This window comes from Paramormyrops kingsleyae, chromosome 15 (genome assembly GCF_048594095.1).
Source record: "Paramormyrops kingsleyae isolate MSU_618 chromosome 15, PKINGS_0.4, whole genome shotgun sequence".
Classification (NCBI taxonomy): domain Eukaryota; kingdom Metazoa; phylum Chordata; class Actinopteri; order Osteoglossiformes; family Mormyridae; genus Paramormyrops; species Paramormyrops kingsleyae.
Genome location: NC_132811.1, coordinates 3030829 through 3057482, shown reverse-complemented (window position 1 = coordinate 3057482; position 26654 = coordinate 3030829). Strand labels below are relative to the sequence as shown.

The 26654-nt window shown below is 43.3% G+C and overlaps 1 protein-coding gene across 1 annotated transcript in view; it reads right to left on the bottom strand.

The window, feature by feature from the left end:
• Window positions 1–12229, bottom strand: part of pex5la (peroxisomal biogenesis factor 5-like a) — a 68567-nt gene extending 56338 nt beyond the window's left edge. Inside the window, exon 1 of the mRNA XM_023844090.2 lies at window positions 11722–12229. Within this exon, the coding sequence (XP_023699858.1) occupies window positions 11722–11742 (21 nt within the window). The 5' untranslated portion in view covers window positions 11743–12229. The remainder of the gene's footprint in view (window positions 1–11721) is intronic.
• Between the last annotated feature and the right edge of the window lie 14425 nt (window positions 12230–26654).

The window sequence follows — 26654 nt, the reverse complement described above, 5'->3', positions numbered from 1 at the left end:
ACTGATCCCAGGACGGCGGCTGTTTCAGAGATGCTGGGTCCGTCATGCTTGCCACCAGCAGTCACCACACCTTTGAAATTGCTTAGATTGTCCATTCCATCCATTGTTGAATATTCACCAAAAATCCTGACTGTATCTGCATGCCTTATACACTGAGTCACAACCACATGATTTTCCGTTCTCAGGATCAGTCTATTGGAGCAAGCGAGGAGAAATATCAAACAAATTAGCTATTAAGCACACAGGAGAACAATGAGAATTGTGTTGAGTCTTTTCCTCCTTTTGCCCTAGATGTTATTGCCAATTTCCTTAACTTTAAATTCGACAACCTGCAAAACTGATATCACCTCCTTCTCTTTCTTCAAACTGTATGAAGTATGACATCATCACAGGCTAGAAGCAAATACACAGCAGACAGTATTGGCGCCCTGGACTGACAACCATCCATCCATCCATTGTCCAACCCGCTTATCCTACTGGGTCGCGGGGGGTCCAGAGCCTATCCCGGAAGCAACGGGCATGAGACAGGGAACAACCCTGGACGGGGGGCCAGCCCATCACAGGGCACACTCGCACACCATTCACTCACACACGCACACCTAAGGGCAATTTAGCAACGCCAATTAGCCTCAGCATGTCTTTGGACTGTGGGGGGAAACCGGAGCACCCGGAGGAAACCCCACGACGACACGGGGAGAACATGCAAACTCCACACACATGTGACCCAGGCGGAGACTCAAACCCAGGTCCCAGAGGTGGGACTGGCAACCAGAATAATAAAAAACACAGTGTAATTATAGTAAAACATTAACATTACACAATGGCTAGTAAAGATAGTAATGACCTGAAAGGGAAAAAGATAGTAATGACCTACCAGAAAGAATGCATCGGTGGAACGGCATATTCATTTATACTACATTATAATATGGTAGTTAATTTAAGTGTAGCTATGCACCATAATATTTTAGCAGTGATACGCCCAGCCACATATATGCGATTATTAAAGACCATACTGTCAGCTGACTGCAGCCCCTTCTCTTCTCCATTTAATACCTGCTTACGAGCCAGAAGGCAGCAAGAGACGTTTAAGATTTTAGGGCTGCATAAGATCCTGTCCTTGGGACCCGTGTTTAGAGGAGCAGCGTGACTCAGGGCATCAGGGACAATGACACTGTGGATGGTTTAACGTGCACGTTGCTCTGTTTATGATGTGCGCAGAACCACTCACATCAGCACTCAATAATTTAATCCAAAGTCATCTGTTAACCTGGGAAAAATAAGGTTCTGACATGCTTGATGATGTGTGGGGGTGGCCTACATGTCTTGAGAAGCTGTACTTGTTTCAATAAAAGTGAACAATTTATTTTTATGACCTAAAATAACAGATAGATTGAGACAGAACTTATTGCCATGTCCATTCATTAACATGCTTCATGTGAGTGCAAATGCGTTGGACTGGGGTTGATCGAGGCCATACATTTTGCAAGACTGTCAGAGCAAGATATTCTGTGATAGATAGATAGACAGGAAGTTCTGACACAGCGCCTTGGACATGGAACAGAGGACGGAGAACAATGACTGAACCAGCAGTCTCATTCTGCGCACTGGGTAATAAATAAATGACTGGCAGGACCACAGATGGGGTATGATAAATGTGGAGACCACATATTGTCCACTGTTACTCTTCTATTATTATATACTGTAGATGGTATAGATCCTCAGACTGTTAGCTTGCCCTCTGCCACTGGATTCTTTATATTTTATTCCTTGCGAATGTTTCCAAGCACAAAAAATTGCCCATTTCCTAACTACAGTAATACTTTTATTAAACATATGCATTTATATATACATTCCTTTTCTTCATACATTCCTTTTTTCTATGGATCTCTGTTGTAATGCTAATGTTTTTTTTTAACACCAGTAAAACCTTTGATACCAATTCGGCACTGAAATACATAGTTCATAAAGCTGCAATTTGTATTGTTATATTTGTGGTATCCATCTTGAGTTGGTCCTGTACGTATTTGTCTGGACAGGAACTTCTGCAAATTAAATACCTGGAATTTAGGGGAAAGCCGATCTTCTTTACTCATTAGTAAAGTGGGGCCATATTATTAACTTGCATGTAATTTTTAAGAGAAAGGAATCTCGCAATCTCAAAGAGTCACGAAGCAGCACCACCATGTCATCTCTGAGGTACGACTTGATCCCGCTGATTACTAAGCTCGTCCCATTACGTAAAAAGGCAATGAGGCGAATGAAGCCACGGGGAATGATTAAGCAGCATGCTAAGGTCTGATTGTGTACAAAAAAACACTCGGCTGTCAGAGCTGAATGTAGCTCCTCATGTTATGATTATGGGTACCGTGTTCATGGAGACTACAGGTCAAAGGTCGGTTATTCTAAGAAAAACATGGTTCATTGACAGGATTGAACTCCACCAAAACATTAAGCCCACCTATTATGCACAGGTCTCCTGTTTCTCTTCCCTAGCATGAATCAGACTAAAAAGGGGAGTGTTTAAACAGGGAAAAGATGCATTATGCAGATATTAAATGCCAACATGTCATATCATGCTTGTTTCTTAAAACAAATGATAACGGTTATATGATAAGGACCTCAAGCAAACATGGTAACTTTCCAGTTACAAGTGAAATAAGTGCAACGATGAGACTGCAAGGCTGCATAGTGTGACTAAAATATTTACTTAATTAATTGCTGCCCTGAATAAGATATCTGCTAAAATACTATCTCTTCACCAATGGGGGAGGGGTGTTCTCCTAACCCTGATGTGAAAATCCATAGATGTGTTTCTTTATACAGCATATATATTCTTTAATTGCAGAGGCTGTGGTGCAGTGCCTATCCCACTGTGGTGCAGTGCCTATCCCAGAGATTGTATGGGATAAGGCAGAGCTGCAGCCACGACCGGATGCCAGTCCATTACTGGGCATTCAAACACGCCCAACACTGCTCGCACTACAATTTCCTTTGGAGTCACCGGTTCACCTGAAGCATATCTCTGAGGCGGGTGGCCAGAATCCAGAGCACCTCAGTAAAACCCAGACAAACACAGGGAGGACATGCTAAATCAGCAGGCCAAGAGCCAAGACTCGAACCCGCAGCCCCGGGCGAGCGCAATGCTGCTGGTGGAGCTGCTGTGCAGTTCTGTGAAAATACTTGTGTATTTTCATTTGACAGGAGATAAGTTTGGGCACAGAAAGATGCATATTCGTGGTTATTTTAGCACTGAACAGTTGCATAGTTACTGTTTGCGGTTAACGAGAAATTAGAGTAAATTTGCATTTACAGCAAGTTATAGCATGTGCTGCATTCATTACAAAAATAAAATAATTTGCTTTCAAAAACGGGCACTTGCTAAAGGACCCAAGTTCACCCATTAGCTAGTACTACGAATACATCGATACCTTTTTTTTTACATCAGAATGAGTACTAATGCGTGCTTGCTGGTACTCACTGGTAACACTTAGGATAAGCAATAAAACACACACACACAAAAGCATGTGGAGCCATGTGGGACACAATTTTTTTAGCGAAATAATAAAACGAGAAAGCATAATCCACTCTGAAACGTGCCGACCACTGGGGGGTTGGGGAGAGCAGGGACGGACTACGGACCGGGCCAGCGGGGCCGCTGCCCAGGGGCCCTTGGGGTGCAGGGGGCCCGTGGGGCCCCTAGCCCAAAACAATTTGCAACACTTATCAACAATGTATTTTCGTTTGTCTATTTTAGAGGGCCTACATTCTTTGATCCTCTGCCTACAAGGGCCCCTGACCCTATAGGGCCTCTGATGGAAACATGGAGGGAGGGCGTTTGGCTGCCAAGGGCCCTTGAATTGTGGTGGTGGTGGTGGTGGTGGTGGTGGGGGGGGGGGCCCTCGCGAACGTTTTGCCCAGGGGCCCACACAACCCATAATCCGTCCCTGGGGGAGGGGGGGTGCTGTGGAAAACAATGCATCAGCACATCATCTAAAACCATCTACAGCCATGGTTTACAAACATTTTACACCAAGTACCACCTCAGAAAATATTACGCTCTCTGTATACTGTATCCAATATACTGGATAAAAGCTTGTGTTATTTTCACTGCATGACAGTTAGCGTTCACCATTTTCCCTCTAGTGTTTGCTGAATGGTGGGTTGCTGCAGAGTGCCACTGGTGGAAATCTGGTTATACTCTTTGTTAGGCTGAGCTATTAGATGTTTAATTCGATTACTTGTTGCCGTATGAACTTGTTTTCGTGTATGCATCGGCACATTGTCACGAGGATAAGCACGAGTACAGGAGCACTTTATCAGACTTGATACCGATACTATATCACTACTGATGCACCCCTAGTTATTACACAACCAACAACAGACACATATTCCGTCTTTCTGTTGTTGTTTGTGTAGCTCAGCAAATATTGAGTTCTGCTCATAATGCAAAGGCTTGGGGTTTGAATCCCAGGACAGTGTTCATGAATTGTAACCCCCTTTCTTTCTGCTATATTGGATAAAAGTATCAGACAAATGTAATATGCAGCTTTTTATACTGTTGCTAGCCTACCCAGTTTTCCCATCGAAGTGTGAATGTGCCTAAAGTTACTAAGGAAACCATAGCCAGCACAATTAAAAGCCTTCCTTCGTATAGAACTGAATGGAGGCAGAGAGCTGAGTGGCAGTTATTAAAACAGAAAGTGGAAATAAATGGGAAGTGCTTAGCAGAATGCCAATGCTTTGGGTTACTACCTCATTACACAGCACTGCCATTTAGAAACAACATGAAATACCTGCAATGTTGAAAAGTCAGATTAGCTCCCAGTTTGCTGTCTGATTTTGCTCAAAAATATTTGTGTGTGTGTGCATGGTCCAAATATACCTGTGATGAACACCCCTTTTTTGACCTTCCCTTGTATACTCTTGTATTTTGTTTGTTTACTTATGTTTATGGTTAGGGCTGGGTAGGGGTTAAGGTTGTCATAGTTAGCATTAGCATTTTTCCGATAGAAATGAATGAGCGGTCCCACAAAGATGTCATTACAGGTCTGTGTGTGTGTGTGTATCACGATGGCTGACATTTTAGACTGTTTTTTTTAAGTAGAAAATTGTCAGGGTCAGCGCCCTTCCATCCCTGGACTTCATGTCACTTCCCTGCTTGGCCAGCAGGTGGTGCTGGCCATCCTGTTCCCTCCTGTCTTTGTATTAGACCCTTGTGTGTTTCCTCTGCACCTTGGACTGCCACATAGCTCAATGGGCTGACTGTATGGCACAAAGGCCCTAATCCTCCAGTTGTAGGTTTGAAATCAACCTCTGTTTTGTTTGCTTATTGGTTTTCTGATTTTCCAAGTTTTTAGTCCTTTGCTTCCCTGTTTTGGTTTATCCCTAGTATGACCGTTTATTCCTCCGTTTAATTTGTCTTGTTTATGTTTCTCATTCCCTGCCTTGCTTATGTTCTATTTTACTTGTTTCTTGATTTTTCTCATACTGTAGTATTTCCCTGTGTTTGTTTAGTTTCAGGTCTTGTAAGTTCCGAAGCTTCATTAGCGTTAGCTCTCCACCTGTGTCTTGTTGCCCTGTGATCTCGTTGACTGGTTGTTTTTGATGATTCACACCTACCTTTTGTAAGTTTAAATGCCTGCCAGTGGACTGTCACAGTTTTCCCAGCTGTGACTTGCCGTAACACAAATGAGCAACTGCTTCACATTACTTATTTAACATTAATAACATACAAAGCAATAATAATGTATCTCTAAATACTAATCATGGTTTAAACAAGGGCATGTAGCATTTTAAAAGTAATTCACTACGTCTTTGGTGTTTCATGATTCAATTTCTGACAAAAGTAACAGAACAATATGTTTCTAAACTGAGATCATTCCAGCTTTGTGGCGATGATATTCATCAAGTGGTTCTGATGTAAGTGGAAGGAATTTAGACATCTTTCCTTTGGTTGTCAGGCAGGTTCACTACTGTAGGTGCTGATAAACCACATTATGGATGTGTCTGAATTCTGGGGCTACATCCTAAGGGCTAATTTGAGGACTGAATACATCACGACGGTACGACGAGGCTGTCCCATTTTGAAGGCTCCTTAAAATGTGGTTTAGAACTGCGTCGTCCTTATGCTAAATCACGAAGAATCTACCCCATGGATCCTTCGCAGCCAAACATATCCCAAGATTCATTGCACTTTTTCATTTCATTTTCAGTAAGAAAGAAAAGCACTATGTGAACTACAGTATTAACTGATGTGATCTGAATGAGAAATACTACTTGCACGCAAAAACAACTATCCAAGTATATGACAGTGATGTCCAATTCGGAATCAAATCATTCTTTTGAACCGATTCTTTTCAGTGAATCAGTCAAACTGGTTTTCAGATCTATCTTTTTGTGTATCCATGAATTGCATACTGTAGGTCAAAGTGTTAAATTCTAAAAATCTAATAATATTTTACATTTACTTTTTGTAAACTGTCTGTAACCATGTTGCCTTCAGTGCCACTCCGCATACCGTAATCTGCTGTATTTGTACTGCCGGTTGTTATGATTCACTACGTCTGATTCTGAGCAATCGACAAGTTAGCAAGGTCTACGGTTACTAGGCAAGTCTTGTGAGACTCATAAGACCCGAAACTCATTAATGAATTATTTTTATTTCTTATAATTACATTTTTGGCCACTGGTATCACTGTTTGCATTATTTAATTCATTTTATTTTGCCTTAGTTACTTAGTTTTGGAGCTGCATTCCCTTGACCCCATTTTGCCCATTGGATATGTGTATTTCAGTACGGCACGTTTATCAGCAACTCATTAATTGTGTTCTGGCGCAGGACTGACTGTACCTGACAGTTTACAAGTAATTTATATATATATTTAAAGCACGCCAAAACGGGAGACATCAATATGCTTACAAACTGTTTTTGTCCCTTCTTATACTTATTATAAAAATGAGATCTCTGCTGGCACGGTTTGCCCCAGCATACCTATAATTTCGAGTATTACTACGTATTTATGAGCTGGAAGTACGAGCTGCACGTACCGGCACGGCGTTAGCGTTCGGTTCAGTCTTCCAGCTTCCAGATTCATCTGGCTCAGGAGAACGTGAGCCCCTGAGCCTCCATCGGCCGGTCGCTGTGCTCCCAGGTTCGCTGGCTTCCTGCCCACGTCTAGGGCATCATCTGTGAGCTCCAGTCCAGTAATTGTTATCAAAACTGGATGGATTTCCCTTTACCTGGTTAGAGCAGGACCTTTCAAAAAAAAAAACTATGAATGGCAATATGCAGCCACACGAGAACTTCAGCGGTGGTCTGAATACCATCAAATTACTCTGGCTGGATGAAACGAGACCTCTGGCTGGAATGCTGAGGTTCTCCGCGATTGCAAAGTGCTCTTTCTGGGTCTTTGAGCAAGACTCACTCTTGTCCAAATTAATTTTACAGTCCAGAAAATTGTGGTCCAGTTACCTCTGTGAAAAGCAAACCTCTTTATTTCACTGCGGGTCTAATAATAAAAGTCTTTTCCCTAACTGATAATTCATCCCATTTTCCGCAAGGCCGATCTCTTTAAGTTGCTGAATCTATTCAAGGATACATAAAGAGAAAAGCCCTCTTCGTGGATAAAGGCTAAGCTTTCTACAAAGGCCATAAACATTGCAGCTCAGGTTTTTACATTAAGTTGATTGTGATCTAATTTGCTTATCTAGTCATACATCAGGTATTCGAATGGGCAAAGCTGAAAGAATTGGTGAACCCATTACTTACAGTGTAATACAATGTAATGCACATTCAATGTACATATTGCCTATTATTGTCTGGCATACAACTGCAAGTCCGGTCTTGTTTTAATGGAATGTAATGTAGATGTAATTCAATTACAAGTCTGGAGACATTTATGGTGTACCAATGGCATGCATTTGGGCCAACTGATAGCAGAGTTAATATTCATCTCCTGAAACCAATAGTGAAGCGAAAACCTGTGAGATAATTAGAGCATCTTCCAAATTAGAACATTTTTCAGGACTTGTTGCAGTAAAAAAAGGACAAATTAATGCTTTGTGTTGCTTCGGGTTAAAACATTCAAAAACAATATGAAGGTATTTACTACTGTACACTATTTACCATAGCTGTTTATGGTCCTAGTCACCATTTAAAACATTTTTGGATACTTTGCCATGGTGGAGAGTTTTCCAGCAAACAGGAGTAACAGATAATAAAACAGAAGTGAGAGTCCACCCAAACCGCGCAGAACATTCATACTGTCTCTCCGCCCTGCTTCCCAGGAGCGTCGCAGCTGGGCCTGTGTTATTCCTGTTGCTCCAGTTACGGAGACCTGAGTCAGCTGTGTCACACTCGCGGAACACTGCATTTTTGTATTTGCAGTGCTGGCAAAGAGGAAATTGGGGAACCTTGCCCTCCCTACAAGATGTATATTGTATGCTTCTGCTTTCAAGCCACTTAACCAGTGAAGTCAAAGCCACTTTAGGAACTTTTAAAAGGACAACATTTTTTAATTACTAACTGAAGTCAAATTTTGCATTTTATTTTGATCTATAACGTTATGAGATAATTCTGAAATTACGATATGGATAATTCTATGAAATGCTTTTTCGTTTAACAGAAATAAAGGCTGTTTGTTGACTGCAATAACAAAATAATCATTTTAGTGGAGGTAAACTTGGCCTTAAGATAATAAAAAGGAAAAAAAAAAACATCCAATCCATGTGGATCAAACGTATTTGCAGGATAAGAGTCAGAACACAGACCAGCAGTCAACGTGATCCCATAACGTGAAAGTCATTTTTCCGTCTCAGCAGATAGACACCAATAGCTGGATAATTAGGGTGAACAGGAGAAGACAGACCTTTTAGCCAAAGATTGTTACACTGCCAACTGTTCCACATGTAAGATGCTGAGATTATGCACATCTCTATGTAGCCATCTAACTCGTAATAGATACAATGTAAAAAATACTCATTAGCTCCGAGTCTGGGACTGGTATCTCCAGGGCTGGGGGTTTGAATCTCGCTGCCGTTCTGCATGTGTGTGCATGTTCTCCCTAAGTAGCACTGGCTTCCTCCCGCAGTCCAAAAACAGGTGAGCTGGTGTCTCTGAAATGCCCATAGTGTTTGTGTTCTAATGCACTGGCCTTCCGTCCAGGGTGTTTCCCTGCCTCGCGCCCTATGTTGTCTGGGATGGGCTCCAGGCCCCCTATAGGAAGCTGTAATGGATACGCACTTGGAAGATGGATGGATGACAGCAACAGTTCCTCCATATTTGTGAAATATGTATACGCCAAGTTCAAGGAGACGATTATTTGCCGATGCGCCACAAGGCAATGGGATATATTTATAAAAAAAATTCATACGTGCAATCATTCTGCTTCTTGGGGGATTTTCATTCCTGTGTGATTGTTGGGATGTGGTGGGGGGGCAGAGCACACAGTGCCTGAAGATGTATAATCTGAGAGAGAGATTGAAATCCTGGGTCTACACTAACTCAGATCTAAGGTCACTCTTTACAAACATCAGTGTTTTTTCTGGAAGTATTTAAACAGGCCGACATTTAGTGGCTAAGTTTCATTATAAAAACATGCCAGTTTCTGAGTCTGTGTTGATACATGGAATTACAACGGAATAAGAAGTAAAGTCACTCTTCAGGGATAGTAGCGGCCCAGCTTTTCTGGATATACGGTAACATAACTACTGAAACACACATTTCTAACTCATCAGATAAGTGTTTCGGGGCTGCAATAGAGTGTCGCAGTGACAGATTTCACTCATGTTCAGTTAGACTCCATAATATATAATCATAAGTGGATGGGAATAAAGGTAACCATGAAAGGACAGTCCTTATGAGATCATGTCCATCCCCAAGGTGGGTCCTCTGTCTAAAGACTGCGGAGGCAGAAGGTGTGAGGAAACACACACTGCCTAAAATGACTCCCCCCCCCCCCCCCCCCCACACACACACACACATGCACACACAATATGATCTGCCTAATTACCAGTGTAAGTGCTGCTGTGTCTAATTCCTGTCAAACTGAACCAATTATTAATTAGGTCATGTGAGAGGCTCCAGCTTTTCGTCCACTCGTCCAGCTTTTATGAAGCAATGACTCTTAGGAGTACAAATTTGTTCTGGAGTGCTACCAAAACCATCACAGATGGTAGGCTGTAAATCAGACATGTACAGGTCTCTTTGACTTAGCTGTCAAATTTAGGCAGTAAATTTTAAATGAAACAGCTGTAAAGGGGACTAAAATCCTGGTGATAAAAACACAAGTGTGTATACACAGCCTCTCACACACACACTAATTTACCTATCACTTTAAACACTTCACATTGCCCCGCCCATTAATTCATTATTGGAACCGCACCCCAATAAAACTCCAAAAACAAATACTGTATAGGTCTATACTAACTGAGAAGGTGTTTAGAGATATACAGAAAATTAAGCTATTAATAATGAATTTTCACACCGCCACTATAGGGCGCAAAATGTTCCTAATGCACTTTAAATCAACGAAGTACAAAGTATTCGATCCATATATAACGTCGTTTAAAGACAGCGTAGGTGTTCAATTTTGTGGAAGGCATTTGATTTCTTAAAGCACCGGCATTGATTTTTCAAGATTAAATAAATCAGTCATGTATGCATTACGGCTGGAGTTTCAGACGATCCGCTTTTTTTTCCCATCTAGCATGTTAGCACGTTTTCTTTACACCGCTACAATGTAATGTTAGTTCTGAAGGTTTTCAGCAGTGCCATAAAGAATAAGCTCAAAAGCATTATAGTGTGAATCAGCTGTCTATATGTAATATCACTAATAAAAATTAAAACCGGAATGGGACATAAAGTAATTCAGTAAATAACCACGAATTAAATATAATCATATCCATAGCCTATTGAACATGTAACTCAGAAAGAAAACAAAATTCGGCGCTATGTCCTAAAATACGACATGTATATTGATATATAACTCTCCTGTTGCGTGGTTTTCCTGCTTACACTCAGTTTTAAAGGGGGTAAACTATATTTCCATCGTCCATAAATGTGTTTTTGTAGTTAAACCTGTGTTTTTCTTAGCCGTTTGTAGGTCCATGCATGCTATGTGTAATCGCTAGGCTACTTATGCCATGCTGATATTACTCAGAAATGTGAGTGAATTTATTGAAAATCTATTAAGGATCTATTGAAATGAGTAGATGATTAAAGTATCCGAGATTTTTCGCGTCCCTCAAACTAATGCCGGCTAAAGGCGCTCCGTCTCAGCCCGCTTCTTCAGTGAACAATTCCAATACAAGCCGGTCAGCTCATTTTCTCAAATTAAATACGTCAAGCTTCTCAGGTTTGCTTAAAACAGCAGGCGTGCGCCTTTGAAACTATACATACAATTTGGTATAGTAAATACTGTAAATATTAGAATGGTTAAATGACAGGAAAGCTCGTCGGTTCCTAAAACGGGGCAGAATAACGACAATAAGCATGCACATGTTAATACATAAATGTATCATTAAAGATGGCTTGCGCCGAATTCACTGTTAATTGCTGAAATCTGGGTTCACAGTTTTCGCTTATATCCCGTTTACGAAGGTGCCCTTGCCTTGAAACGCACCTTGAAGCTTATTATTTATACTTATTTACGTGGCATCGCCAGTTTAATCGCAATTCACGTATCTTCTGCAAAAACACAACAGACTCGTCAAACATCTTACCTGCAAGTGCCCCTGGTACATATTGAGTGTAAAGTCAGATCGGTTCTTCTCCAGTCGGAAATGTTCCTTATTTGAGTGTTTTCAACATAAATTCACTGAAGGTGTTCATATGTGCAAAGTCTTACTGAACTGGAAGTGAAACGCTGAGTCAGAACTGACTGCCCTAAAAATAAAAAAAAAGAAGCAGCTCGTCTATGGTACATAAAAGGGAGAGAATGGAGCTGTCCCCACTTCGGGTGCTGAAAGCAAGAGTTTCCGTCTATTGAACCCAGTGTTTTGACTAAAGGTGACAGGAGCGAGCAGAAGCTTCAGAAGTAAAGTGGCGCCGCTTGCAAGATACAGGCGCTCTTGCAATCGATGGCTCCTTCGCTACAGAGTAACTTTAGTCCTGCGCTGCATGCAGAGATTCACGTTTCATTGCCACTTTGGCCAGGCGGTATTTCGTTTTGTAATTGTTTATGCCTCCTGCAGGTTCCTCCCCTTTTTGTGCACTCCGTCTCCTGCCTGCATGTCCCACCGTACCGGCCCTCCCGCTCGCGCGCCTCGGAGCCGCCCCCGACTCCCGTGCTCGACTGTACGTCTGACTATTTAAGTATCAATGAAACATCATTGCTTAAATCGTACTGTTTGCCACCCACCTTAATAATAATAATAATAATAATAATAATAAGAAGAAGAAGAAGAAGAAGAAGATGAAGAAGAATTTATTTATAATTTTAACAAACCCTTTGGTTCCGTTAGTTGAAAAGTTAAGATGGTCTTCCTGCCTTGTGTAATTATTTGATATAGAATGCGTTAGCTGTCCTCATAGAAAAGACATATAAATGGCTGCATCAGTGGTCATAAAAGTGATTTATGCAAGAAGATTTTAATAAACAGGTGTACAGAAGCGATGATTTGGCTAAAGGAACTTCAGGATAATATAGCTGGGACAGTGTCTGTCCGTTAAAGTGTTACACTCAGCATTATATACTCAGTGTTATACTCAGTGGTATGTACTCAGCGTTACAGTATGTACTCAGTGTTATGTACTCAGTGTTATGTACTCAGTGTTATGTACTCAGTGTTATGTACTCAGTGGTATGTACTCAGTGTTACAGTATGTACTCAGTGTTATGTACTCAGTGTTATGTACTCAGTGTTATGTACTCAGTGGTATGTACTCAGTGTTACAGTATGTACTCAGTGTTATGTACTCAGTGTTATGTACTCAGTGTTATGTACTCAGTGGTATGTACTCAGTGTTACAGTATGTACTCAGTGTTATGTACTCAGTGTTATGTACTCAGTGTTATGTACTCAGTGTTATGTACTCAGTGTTATACTCTTTCAATAGACATGGCATGTATAAAATAATGTGGCATCACATATAGAATAAAGAGGTGAAGAAATGTTGCAGACATTTTGTGTTATATCTATGGCCACTTAAATGTTTTCATGCCTTTTTCTGGTATCCAGATTCATTAAAACTGGTGATTGCGCGAGATGGCAGGAGGCACCTCACAGTAATATGGAGGACAGCTATAAACCAAGCAGCCATTACTTATTCATTTTATTTCCCATGGGGTTGGACACCCTGGTTACATGAGCAGATGAGCAGTATGACTTCTGCTGCTACCTGACTTGAGCTCTGGTTTAATCAAACACACCCATGGCGCTGTGCTGCTATGGATCTCCCCCATTTAGGCCTTATGGACACCAGCTGCCATTTCGTCATCAGCTTAGCATGGGGGGGGGGGGGGTTTAGCCAGGGGTTACAGGAGACATGACAAAGAGCAGCAGGGAGACCTGAAAGGTCGCCGCTGATGCCAAATGGGTCGGCTTTTTGGAGAACTTCATCCATCTCACACCCGTAGGTGCTGCACGACCCATTATGATCACCCACTGCATCCCACCAAAACAGTAAATTTTCTTAGAGGGCTGCTTTAAAGGCATCTCTCTGAGATACAGTGATGATAGGGACCTAAAACATCAATATTGTCCAGGTGGTGTTGTGGATTAGGGTGTGGAATTGTGACCACTTGTACACTGACTGCTAGCCTATATGGTAGACAGTTAGAATATATTTAAGGGGAATTCCAGACATGCATTTATTCTGAAAACAGATACTGCCTCTGGGGGCAAATGATAATGAACCATATGTTTAGAGAATTCCAAGCATCCAGCTGAAGGTTCCCACTCAAGCCATGTTGCTTCCCTTCATTCTGATTATATCCTCCTGTCTTTATTTGCATTTTACACCGTTTGGATCCATGTACAGTGGAAACTTGGTTATGTCATTGTCTGAATGCATGCTGAGGTGTCACTGAGGGCAAGGGTTTTTCTCTAATATATATATTTTTTTGACGGGCAATATTATTAATGGGCAATTGAAAGTAGATTGGCAGTATACTTTGCTTTGTGCACTGATTCTAACAAAGAGTGGTCAATTGAAAAATTGACAATTGCGGGATAATTAGTAAACGTATGGATGTTTTCAGTGACCTTAAACATGGATACAAGAAGATCTAGGTGTGTTTCCCTGACCACAAAGCAAATTTGATTTGAAATATTGATTTATTGATTTAAAATACAGAATAATGGAATGATAATAAAACAACAGGTGGAGACATACTGATCAAGGTTTTGTGTATATGTGTGTGACACAATTATCTCAGACATGCTTGACAATCATATTTCACTGCCATCTGTAAAAAGAATGGAAGTAACTACTTTGTTCAAATATTAATGTGAACCAGAATAGAAATTTTTGCAGATTAAGGAAAATCCATCAGCAACATAAATGACTTTTATGTCACTGGTACTATATTAAAGTTACCTGACTGAAAAAGCAAAATTCAACATTCCACATGTATGCTACCTAAATTTGTAACCTGATGTATTTCCTGACAGTCTAAGCATAGCTTTATATACTGCATACACTAGTAGTGCTGACCAGACATATATAGTTTGCTTCTGTTGAGAACTGTATTCACACTTATAATCCTGAGAACAGTAGCTGACACGCTAAATCAGTGTTTCCCAATCCGGTACCTGGGGACCCACAGACAGTCCACATTTTTGCTCCCTCCGAGCTCCCTGCCAGACAGTCCACATTTTTGCTCCGAGCTCCCTGCCAGACAGTCCACATTTTTGCTCCCTCCGAGCTCCCTGCTAGACAGTCCACATTTTTGCTCCCTCTGAGCTCCCTGCCAGACAGTCCACATTTTTGCTCCCTCTGAGCTCCCTGCCAGACAGTCCACATTTTTGCTTGAGAGGGAGCAAAAACGTGGACTGTCTGTGGGTCCCCGAAGACCGGATTGGGAAACACTGTGGTAAATGATACTCATACAGCCTATTCAGGAAAGTTAGACTCATATAGGATATGTGATATAAATTCAAAACATCAAAAGCTGCAAATTAACAATAAACACTCAATAAACTGACAGAGTACAAAGTAGTTTTGTGGTTGGGTATAAAGAGTTTAAAGAGAAAGGATGTGAAATCTGATTGACTTTTTGGAGATTGAGGGTTTGACATTAAACATAACTGTAGCCTAGGCACTAAGTGAACAGAGAAAAGACAGATATCAGAAATCCAGATCTCACATGGAGCCCGGAACTTCCATCACGCCCAGCTTAGTGCTCCCACGCTCTGCTTCACCTGATTATCGAGATGACCTCTTTTTAATTAATCAACACATATAGAGACCCACTTCTTCCCCTTAAAACCTTGGTGTGATATTGTGTGTTCATCCATTACTGAGCCATTTCTGTTTTGCCTGACTGCCTGTTCTCTGACCTGTTTCTGCTTACGGATTCTAATTTTGAATTTTGTTTCGAACGCTGTTTTGCCCACCTGTTTTCTCGACAGTTTCTTTTATCAACTCTGCCTTTGTATTTTGAGTTAAACTCTATTGGCCTTCCCCTTTCCGACCTCTGTGTCCTAGATTCTGGACTATGATTGTGGGTTGTACCATTAAAGATGCTTTGCTCCACAATCGGATCATTGTGGCGATCGAGCATGTTTGCAGTTCAGCTTTCAACTAAACTGCTGCTACCTGGATTATGTATTCATCTTGTCCTTTACCAGCTATTTATGTCCCACAACATGGTCATATCTCCACTTAGCTGTATATAGTTATAGTCATGGTATGTAGTCATTAACATAAGAACATAAGAAATTTACAAACGGGAGGAGGCCATTCGGCCCATCAGGCTCGTTTGGGGAGAACTTAACTAATAGCTCAGAGTTGTTAAAATCTCATCTAGCTCTGATTTAAAGGAACCCAGGGTTTTAGCTTACGCTACACTAGCAGGAAGACTATCTGATACTCTAACAACACATTGTGTAAAGATGTGTTTTCTCAAATTCATTTTAAAATGTTAATTTCCCGCTAATTTCCACCTATGGCCACGAGTTCTAGTATTTAAACTAATTAACAAATCAGTACCTTCCCCGAGTTCAAAAAAGTTTCCTTTAACCCTCTCAAGGCAGGCGTTGCTGATTTGCAACAGTTAAAAACTAACTACCTTATTACCCCAGATACATATTTTATGCGGTTTTTTTTACTCAAAAGTACCACTGCAGGTCTTGGTTGTCCTTTAGCAACAAAAACTCAATTTGAGACTGAAAGGGTTAATCCATTGTTTGGTTCCCAGTGATTAACACTGTACCTCTCACATTGACACATAGCAGCAAATGCTCTTCATTCTCCTTCATCTATCTGGAATCTTCCAACCTGAGCAGAGATCAGACATGACAAGTAGCCGCATTCTGTAGCTCCGCCTGGCCTGCTGGGAGAAAAACCTGCCCCCCAGCAAGGCAAAGTAATATGTAGGCTTTCTTAGACTCCAGAAGGTGATATCATCACGACGGGGGTTTCAAACAGGTCCGGTTCTGACACAGTCCTTCTATAACACAGTGATCAGCACCTATACCTTCTCCACGAAGTTACAACAAGATGAAATAGCATGAAAAACAAATGAACACTTCCTAGCTTTGTAATAGAGCATTTGTATATAAAATATCCTGACATTAACAGCACCAAGCTATTGTTCCAATCAAATACTGCATATACAATTCTGCTAAATACAAATCACAGCAACCCTACAAAAGGCTGCTATAGCAGAATTAGAGAAAAGTTACAACTGATACCTGGCATGGTGTCTGTGAAATTATAAGATGCCAAAAGAGCCGGATGGATGGATGGATGGATAGACAAATAAATTTAAGATAAACTACAGAAAATTACATTCACGATCTTGCTTTAAAAATGTACATCGTATCAGCTTTGATCTTTTTAACCAAAATGACACAGATGAAAATAGTGCCACATATATTTCAGATAAATAGTGATAAAACATATATTCTTGCACAAGTTGGAAGGTGCAAAGTCAACGTCATCTGCCCTTGGTGTAAATTTATGTAAGTGAGCTGCGTAAGGATGAGAGCACCTCATACTATCTATCACTGTAATGAATACTGTCTACCTTGCTGACTGAACTCTGACAACTAATTTCATTCACCACTGATGCCCTAAATTATCTTGATTGACAAGTAGAACAATAGGTTTTTTGTCACTACTCATAACATCTTCAATGAAAAAGGAAAGAGTTACCCCAGTAAGTCTGGTTTGAATGTTAACACGACTCACAGACAGTTTGTTCACCATGTGACCGCAAAGCACTGAAAAGGAATGCATGGCGGAAAAAACCCAGTAAGCGAACCAAAACTAGCTTCCCGCATTTAGAATAAGTTAACAGTTTCTCTGTATCATCAAAGGTGCTCATATCTGCAGTAAAGTTCCATTTCCTCAGATGCTTACAAAGGGACAGGTGGTCATTTATTTCTTAGACTTAACTGTGGGATGACAGATATTTTGCCCTTAACAGTAAGACCATGAGATTCAAGGATTTGATAAATACTGTATAAGCTGCCGCCTTGTTTAATGCATAAGATTCATATAAGATTAATGCATAGGCGAGCGTATAAGTTATGAGGCCTATTCTAAAAGGGAGTCACTTAATCATATTTGACATTCCAGGTAAGTACAGCGGGTACTTTACTCAAAACATCCTGCTCTTTACACCTGAATACATCTTTGCTTGTTGCCCTCATGGTACCTGATGTCTTCTTACACACACAGGTTTGTTTGCCTGAAAGTCGTGCGAAACCCGTCGTGTCCCTGTACGAATCAACACAGCGGCAGGGCCTGCAAGCATGTGGGCTTCAGGCTCATTTTCCCTATGCAGCGAGGATAGCAGAAATGATACATCTAGGGCTTCCACTGGCTCATAAATCTCAGGAATGAGTAAGAAAAATGAGGTAGTAAGAAAAGCGGGTAATGAGAGGGACCGGAGAAGGGAACAGCAGAAATGTGCTTCAAAGCGACTGGCGGTGTTCAGGTTCATCAATTAAAACAACAGAGCCACAGACAGGCGAGTGCCAGTGCTGGCTACCAACATCTTTTTCACATTGTCCACTATGGTAATGGGGAGTGAGAAGTTCTTTTTTGGAATGGTGGTGCAGTGGTTAGCACTGCTGCCTCACACCTCTGGGCTCAGGGCTTGAGTCTCTGCATTGGCTCTGTGTGTGTGGAGTTTGTATGTTCTGCCTGTGTCATCAGGGGGTTTCCTCTGGGGACTCCCCCATAGTCTAAAAACGTGCAGGACTTACTAAGCTGCCCAGTGGTGTGCATGTGCCCTGCGATTGGTTGGTGCCCTATCCTGGGTTGTTCCCTGCCTTGTGCCCTGCGATTGGTTGGTGCCCCATCCTGGGTTGTTCCCTGCCTTGTGCCCTGTGATTGGTTGGTGCCCTATCCTGGGTTGTTCCCTGCCTTGTGCCCTGTGATTGGTTGGTGCCCTATCCTGGGTTGTTCCCTGCCTTGTGCCCTGTGATGGGTTGGTGCCCCGTCCTGGGTTGTTCCCTGCCTTGTGCCCTGTGATTGGTTGGTGCCCTATCCTGGGTTGTTCCCTGCCTTGTGCCCTGTGATGGGTTGGTGCCCCGTCCTGGGTTGTTCCCTGCCTTGTGCCCTGTGATTGGTTGGTGCCCTATCCTGGGTTGTTCCCTGCCTTGTGCCCTGTGATGGGTTGGTGCCCCGTCCTGGGTTGTTCCCTGCCTTGTGCCCTGTGATTGGTTGGTGCCCTATCCTGGGCTGTTCCCTGCCTTGTGCCCTGTGATTGGTTGGTGCCCCATCCAGGGTTGTTCCCTGCCTTGTGCCCTGTGATTGGTTGGTGCCCCATCCTGGGTTGTTCCCTGCCTTGTGCCCATAGCTTCTGGGTCAGGCTTCAGTTCCCACCCTCCACAACCCTGAAGCAGTTTCAGAAAATGAATGTGCAATAGCTTTTCTTTGGTGGACATCAAATTACCTCTCAAGCAACCTCAAAGGCAACCTTCAGAAGTTTCCAACTGTGACGCTCAAGGTGTCAGAAAAAGCCGCCAGGCCGAGGACCCTCTGCCAGCAGTGATTTATTTTATACTTATATACTTTTATACTTATATATGCAAACTTGATCTCCTTCAGTGGTTCACCAACAAATAAGACAAACCAAAACAGTGCATTCTGGGTAAAACACTGGACATCCTGATTTTGCCAAGTTTGATGTGTCCTTGGGTCAATGCAACACGGACTTGCGTTTCACTTTTTTGACCAATCACAGTCATCATCGTATGACGTCACCACATAATTTAAAACCAGTGTTAAGCAGCAAGATGCACAGATTTGTAAAGTACCTGTTTTATTGTGTATGCCTTTTGTCAAAGAACCTTTCATAGATACAAAACACAGGAGTATGCTTACCTGCAAGGACTGTATGTCGCAATGTAAAGGAGCCTAACGTCGCCCCGGCTGTTTGTGATCGAAGTGGTCTCTCCGCTGCCCAATCCCTGGCTCCGCCAATTGGCACCGAGCCCCCTGCGGTACCCGCCGAGCTCTGCCTGTCGCCTAAACCAACCACCGCTCTGCCCGTTAGTTCTCCATGGCCCTCTGTCAGTTCCCGCTGCAGGAAGCGAAGACTGGGAGGCGACACCCTGCCATGGGGATGCCCCCGCCGCGCCCTGCCCTGGGGATGCCCCCGCCGCACCCTGCCCTGGGGATGCCCCCGCCGCGCCCTGCCCTGGGGATGCCCCTGCCGCGCCACGCCCTGAGGATGCCCCCGCCGCGCCCTGCCCTGGAGATGCCCCCGCTGCGCCACGCCCTGGGGATGCCCCCGCCGCGCCCTGCCCTGGGGATGCCCCCGCCGCACCCCGCCCTGGGGATGCCCCCGCCGCGCCACGCCCTGGGGTAGTTCCTGATCGGTCACCTGTTCCTAGTGCGATCTCCATTGATCCCCATGTCCTGAGGTGCCCAACCTCAGCCTGTGTCCCCAGGTGCTCCACCTCAGCCTGTGTCCCGAGATGTTAGAGATCCTTCTGCCTACCAAGATACCTGCTGTGTCCAGCCTGCTGGCCCAGGAGCCTGTGGCCCTCCTGTGACCGTCTCTGCGTCAACCTAGTTCCAGTCCAACCCACCGGTGGCCTCCAGTCCTGACCCTCCAGTGACCTTCTGTCCCGACCCTCCGTCAGCCCCAGGTCCATGTCCAGACGCTGCTGTCAACCTCGAGTGGGACCCTCCCGGTTTAGCCCTGGGCTCTGCGTGGGAGCCCCTGGTTCTGGCCCCAACCGTGGATCACCCGGGTTCCTGGTACGAGAAGAGCCTCTCGTTTCAGCCCTCGTGTGGATGATCCCAGGTGCCTCTCGTCTGCTCCTCATCTGTGGTGTATATAGGGCCTCCTCGTCCTGAGCTTCCCAGTCCAGCCATTGTATTGCTGCATGTATGATCCTGCTGCCTGCCTGTGCTGCCCCTCCAGTTACCCTGCACCCTGTGTTCCCCCCCCCCTGCGCTCCCAGCCTGGTTTTGACCCCCTACTTTCCTTTTCCCTTTTGTGTTGTGTTTTGTTGGAATAAAGTCCCTTCTGCTTTCCCTGATGCCTGGCTTCGCCTCCCTCCTTCCCGAGTCGTGACGTAGCCTGCTGAGACACACTGCCCCAGGCCGGACAGCTGGATGGCCAGAAGCCTTGAGTTAGATAATGAGTAAAAAAAAAAAAAAAAAAAAAAACACACAAATGTGTTGATATCACACAATGAAGACTGTGACTGGTAAGTGATACGCAGGCCCAACCCTTATTGACCCAGCGACATGTTGAACTTGGCAAAGTCAGGACGTGCATAAAATACTTGTCAACCCTCCCTTCAGCCACCTATGTAATGATCTGTTAGCCCCAGTTGTCTTCGCCTGCTGCTGTTCTATAAAAAAAGAAAAAGATTCACAGGGACCACCGCAGGGTCTCACTCCTGTTACCCTTCCCAGGTGCAGTGCCCTTGTTTCAGGTGTCTGAGCTTCAGGCAAGAGGTCTCTGGATGCTTATCTGTCACACAGATATACGACTTTCTGCAAGGTACTGGAATGTAAATACTGCTGCATAAAACTGCTGCATATTCATTAGCATATGATTTGGTGTCTTGATCTAATACATCAAAAAAGGAAAGTGTCTAGTAAAGTAAAATGTAACACGGCATGTAGCTGATGCACTGGTCAAAGGTAGGCTGGTCAGAAAAATTTAAATACTTTATTAACTAAAGAAAATACATACGGGGGAAAATTAATGGCATGGACAAGAGTAAAGAAGCACTCTGGGGCAGATGGCTGCCTGAGGAGAACAGCGGGCCTTTTGCCCAAAGCAGCAGCCTCTTGTTGATGGAGGATGAAGCCACTTAGTGTTGATGAGTCTCGGGGTGCTGATAGGCAGAGGGTCCCCATCTCAAAGCATACAGGACGGACCCAGATGTGAAGGGAAGAACGGAAACCTGAACTGGGCAAAGGGTTTTTAAAGAGACGAAGGTAGAGAAAAGGGGGGGTGGTAGAGAAAAGGGGGGGTGTCCAGTGATTATCATCATGGCTGCTTACACTGCTCCTGTTATGTTAGGGAAGCCATCAGAGAGCTGTTGGAAACTTCAACCAAACCAACTTGAAGACTGTTCTCCCCAAGTTCTACCAACAAAAACTTTCCTACTAGGAGAGAGAACAACACTGAACACATGCAACGCATACAAAGCTACATCCCATGCCTACCTCGGCCTGTCAGACCGCATCCCTGTGTTGCTAATGCCCGCATACATTCTGCTGCTCAAACAGGTCAAAGCAGTCCAGCGACAGATTGCAGTTTGGCCAGAAGGAGACGTCTCAATCCTTCAGGACGGTTTTGATTGAATGGGCTGGAACATTTGGCAGGGGGCTGAAACCTATGGCCACCATATTAACCAGGAGCAGCATGCAGCATCTGTTACAACATCTGCTTCCGGGAACATCACCACCTGAGCCAACCAAAAACTGTTGGCATGGATGTTGGCAGAGGTATGTACACTGCTGAAATGTCATCATGATGCTTTTAGATCGGGGGACAAGGGAATCCTTCAGAAAGCAACAGCAAACCAGTCTCGCAGCATCTGAGCAACAATGCGCATATGAGCAAACATCTGAGTAACAACGCGCATATGAGCAAAACAGAAACTCACTATGCATGTGACTGAGTTGCCTGGCCATCAAAGATTACAAGACCATACTAGACGCCTGTGACAGCCACACCTCCCTCTCAGATGCACTGAATGCCTTCTATACACAGTTTGATGCACTGAACAACAAGCCTGCAAAGTAGACTATCCACTTTGATGAGAAAAAGGTACTGTGTTTATTCGTAGCTAATGTGAGAATTCTGTGAAGAGTATATCCACTCAACTGCAGGACCAGAAAGCATACCTGGCCGAATGCACAGAGAATGTGCAGACCAACTGACTGATGTCTTCAGTCATCTTCAACATCTCCCTGAGCCAGGTGGGCATCCCCAAGCACTTCAAGGCCACCACCATCATACCTGTGCCAAAGGTCAAAGGTCTCCTGCCTCTGTAATGCTCTGTCACACTCATATCTGTCACTATAAAATAAATCTAGTCATAGGACACAAAAAAAAATGCAGTCCCAATTTTCACAACCAGTCCACTAAGCATGCGATATCCCAAGCACCTGGACAGGACAGAGTTTGATGATAGATGCTGCTCATCAAAATACATCCAGCATCCAACAGCATCATCTCCCAGCAGCTGATAGGGAAGCTGAAGCTGCTGGGATTCAATACGTCCCTGTGCAACTGAACCCTGCACCTCCTGATTGAGAGACCTCAAAGAGCCGGGATGAGCAGCATCTCTGGCAGAACCACTGCCCACTACTGTTTACTCTGCTGACGTATGACTATTTTGCAAAGTACAGCAGAAATGGCATCGCCAGGTTTGCTGATGACATGACAGTGGTGGATCTCATCAGTAACAGTGATGACTCAGTGTACATACTGAAGGTGGAGTGGACTGGTGCAAGTTCAGCAATCTTTCTCTCAACATGAACAAAACATAAGAGATGATTGTTGACTTCAGGAACTCCAATGTTTTCTACTCCCCACTGCACATCGAGGGATCCGTGATAGAGAGAGTGAAGAGCACCAGATTTCTCACAGAAGACCTCACCAGGACCATCCGTGCCTCCACCCTAGCCAAGAAGGCACGGCAGCATCTCTGTTGACCTTAAATGATCATAATACGCTACAGTTTCTGTCAAGTAGGCTCAATATTACTTTCTCTGAGGTCTGAGGAAGGCCTGGATCTTACCTACGATCCTCATAAACTTGTACAGGTGAACTGTTGAGTCTATCCTTAAAAGCTGCATCACATCCTGGTACAGAAAATGCTCAGTACAGGACTGCAAGGCACTTCAAAGGGTCCTGAAGGCAGCAGAGAATGTCATCGGCACACTGCTCTCAGAAGTCCAGGACATTTCTACCATGTTGTGCCAGAAAAATCACTCCTGTCACTCTACATCGACACTCCCCCATCCCCTCTGGAAAGTGGCGTAAGACCCGAAACACTTGGGCATTGCGATCCAGGGACAGTTTTTATCCAAAAGTCAACATCAAGAACCACTAATTTACATTACACTCTACACGGCTACATAATGCAACAGCCACTGTTAGATAATCTGAGTACTGCAATTACTCATTACTATCTCCCCTTATGGTGTAACACTGCACATATTGTAGGAGTGTACTTAGTGTATACTACTGACTACTAATGTCTGTAAATCTGTTATGTTGTTGATACGTCTCTAAGGCAAAGAAAAAGTAAGAATTACACCATACGTGTTATAGTATAATTAACTTTGGAAATCTTGAACAAGAAAATTAGTCTAAAGGCTTTTAATATCCACTATGGTGAGCATGACTGTGAAACGCTTAAAGAGAGGCAAATAAGAAGCAAAAGTGCTTATGGTAAGGTTCTAGCTGGCAGCTGGGTCTGGGCAAAATTCTCAACACTCAGGAAACAAGATGATTACTTAGGACTATGGAGTCTCCCTCTTGGGAAGCTGAGGAAACTGTGATGTTCTCCTGTCACTGGGAGAGGGGCATCCGCCTTGGTATTTTTGGGATTGAGTCCACAGGAAATTGAAAAATTAAACCTTAAGGAGAACTGGGCCCAGCAGGCCTTACAAAGTGCCAAGTGTTTGGCAGTTTGCTGATACTGCAAGTTCTTGTGGTCGATAAGGACCTGGAAATGGTAGTTTGCACTGTCCAGCAAATGTCTCCATTTCTCCAAAGTTAAATTGTTAGCCAAAAGTTCTCAGCTGCCAATATCAAAATTCTTCTCTGCTGCCAAAAGACAGTGAGATAAAATAAACACACAAAGTGTAACTTGTCACGCCCGGCTCGTCCGATCCTCGTGTGTGCCACGCCCCCCTCGATACCTCGTGTTAATTCCTGATTGTACTCACCTCTTGCTTGTTGAATTCAGCCTGTCTTGTGTATATTAGTCCACGTCTTCCTTTGTTTCCCAGATCCGTCATTGTCGTAGTGTAACGTTAGTCTCCGTGTTGTCCTGTCCGCCCTTAATAAACCCCTTTCTTGGATTTTCGGCTACCAGCCTGGTCATTACCCGCATCCTGCCTGCCTGCCGGACAGCGCGGCATAACATAACTTAGGCGACCAGCCTCAACACCAATTTCAGAGACATTGTTATCCACTATAAACAGCTTGAGAATTGGAGCAGAGGTGAACTGGCTTATGAGCTCCACAAAGACCTTCTGAGCCTGTGGAGAACAGGTTATCATTCAAACCACCTCCTCAAGTAGACTGGCAAACAAGTGCTACAATGGAGACAAACCAGCAAATAGCACAACGAAAAAATTTACAGTTTTTTCCAATCATTTTAACGCGTGTCTCAATACCATGTCCACTTTTTCAAAACACTTAACACATGCACCATACCATTGGACCATGTGAGCTAAACTATGTATACGTTTGCATTGCTTTGACACAATATGCATTCAATCACCACTTCCCCCAAATTTCATGAATACTTCTCTCAGTCAGTGTTCGCCACCAGCAAAACTTTGTACAACTACAGCCGATTTTTCAGACGTTTAGATAATCTGTTCAAAACAGTTAACTTTCAGGTCAAAACCTAATGAAATTTAGAGCACTGTCAATTGAAACATGCTGCATTTTGACAGACAAAGGACACTATGCACTTGCACTAACACAAATAATTGTGCTTTTAGCAGAAATTTCCTAATTTTGTTTTTGTTTGCTGCTTCGTTACCATCTACACCATCTATACAAATGAGGCCATGGAGTGTCCCTTTCCTTTTTGCAAGGCAACACAATGTAATCTGTGCAAAAACAGTGGGTATGGCAACACATCTATTACAGTACAACATTTACATGTATTCATTTAGCAGGCAGTTTTATCCAAAGCGACTTACAGTGAAGTACTATATCTACAGAGACAGTCCCCCTGGAGCAAGTTGGGGTCACAATGATGGCACCTCCTGGGAGTGAACTCACAATCTTCTGGGGTTCCTAATGGGAGCCCAGCCAGATCCCTAACTACTAGACCACCACCATCCCCCTAGATCAGAGATCTCCAAGTCCGGTCCTGGAGAGCTACTGTCCAGTAGGTTTTCTATCCTACCTGGCTTCTGATGAGCCACACCTGTTCCTGGTATTTACTTGAGTATAGGTGTGACTCATCAGAAGCCAGGTAGGATAGAAAAACCTACTGGACAGTAGCTCTCCAGGACTGGAGTTGGAGACCCCTGCCCTAGATCACCCCAAGCATTTTACAATGGTAAAGCTGAATGAAAACACACACCAGCCTGAAATTTCAGCTAAGAACCTATCTAGGAATTTGTTTGGTTAGTGCCAATTTGCCATATGTACAAAAGGAAAAGGGGCCATCTTTGGATTGGCATTTTCTGCTAGGAATGAAATATTTACATACTGCAAAAAAGAAACAGCAACACTTACATGATTTCTAATGAAATATATTGCAGCATTTCAGAATTGGTTGGTATTACAATTTTCACATGCAAAAGTAGTTCTTGTTTATTTTATTTTTACAATGCAACATTACAGTAATTTGTGCCAAACTGGAGGATACAGCCACACTTTATATATGTAATTTGCAATGCTGAAAGTTGTTAGTGTTTTTTAGCCCAATGAACATTGAGTGCCCCAGTAGTGTTGTTGGCTGACAGCATTTGTCATGGTTATGGCAGCATGAGTCACTTTTGGGTGAATTGTGAAACGTTTTGGTGGTTGTAGGGCATTTTGCACCAAATGTTAAGTGGTGTGCTCAGTTGTGTATTGGTACAGCCCACTGTGTTAAGTGTTTTGAAAAAGTGGACATGGTATTGAGACAAGTGTGAAAATGATTGGAAAAAACTGTAAAGTCAGAAGAAACTCTGTACCTCCCTTACTATGGTAGAGCTAAGCCTGTCCAGGAGAGTCTCTCCACTTCTTACAGTGAAGCACCTACCTTAGAAAATAGATCAACTTAATGTAGTTCTGACACTTTGAGTTTCACATAGAGATGGT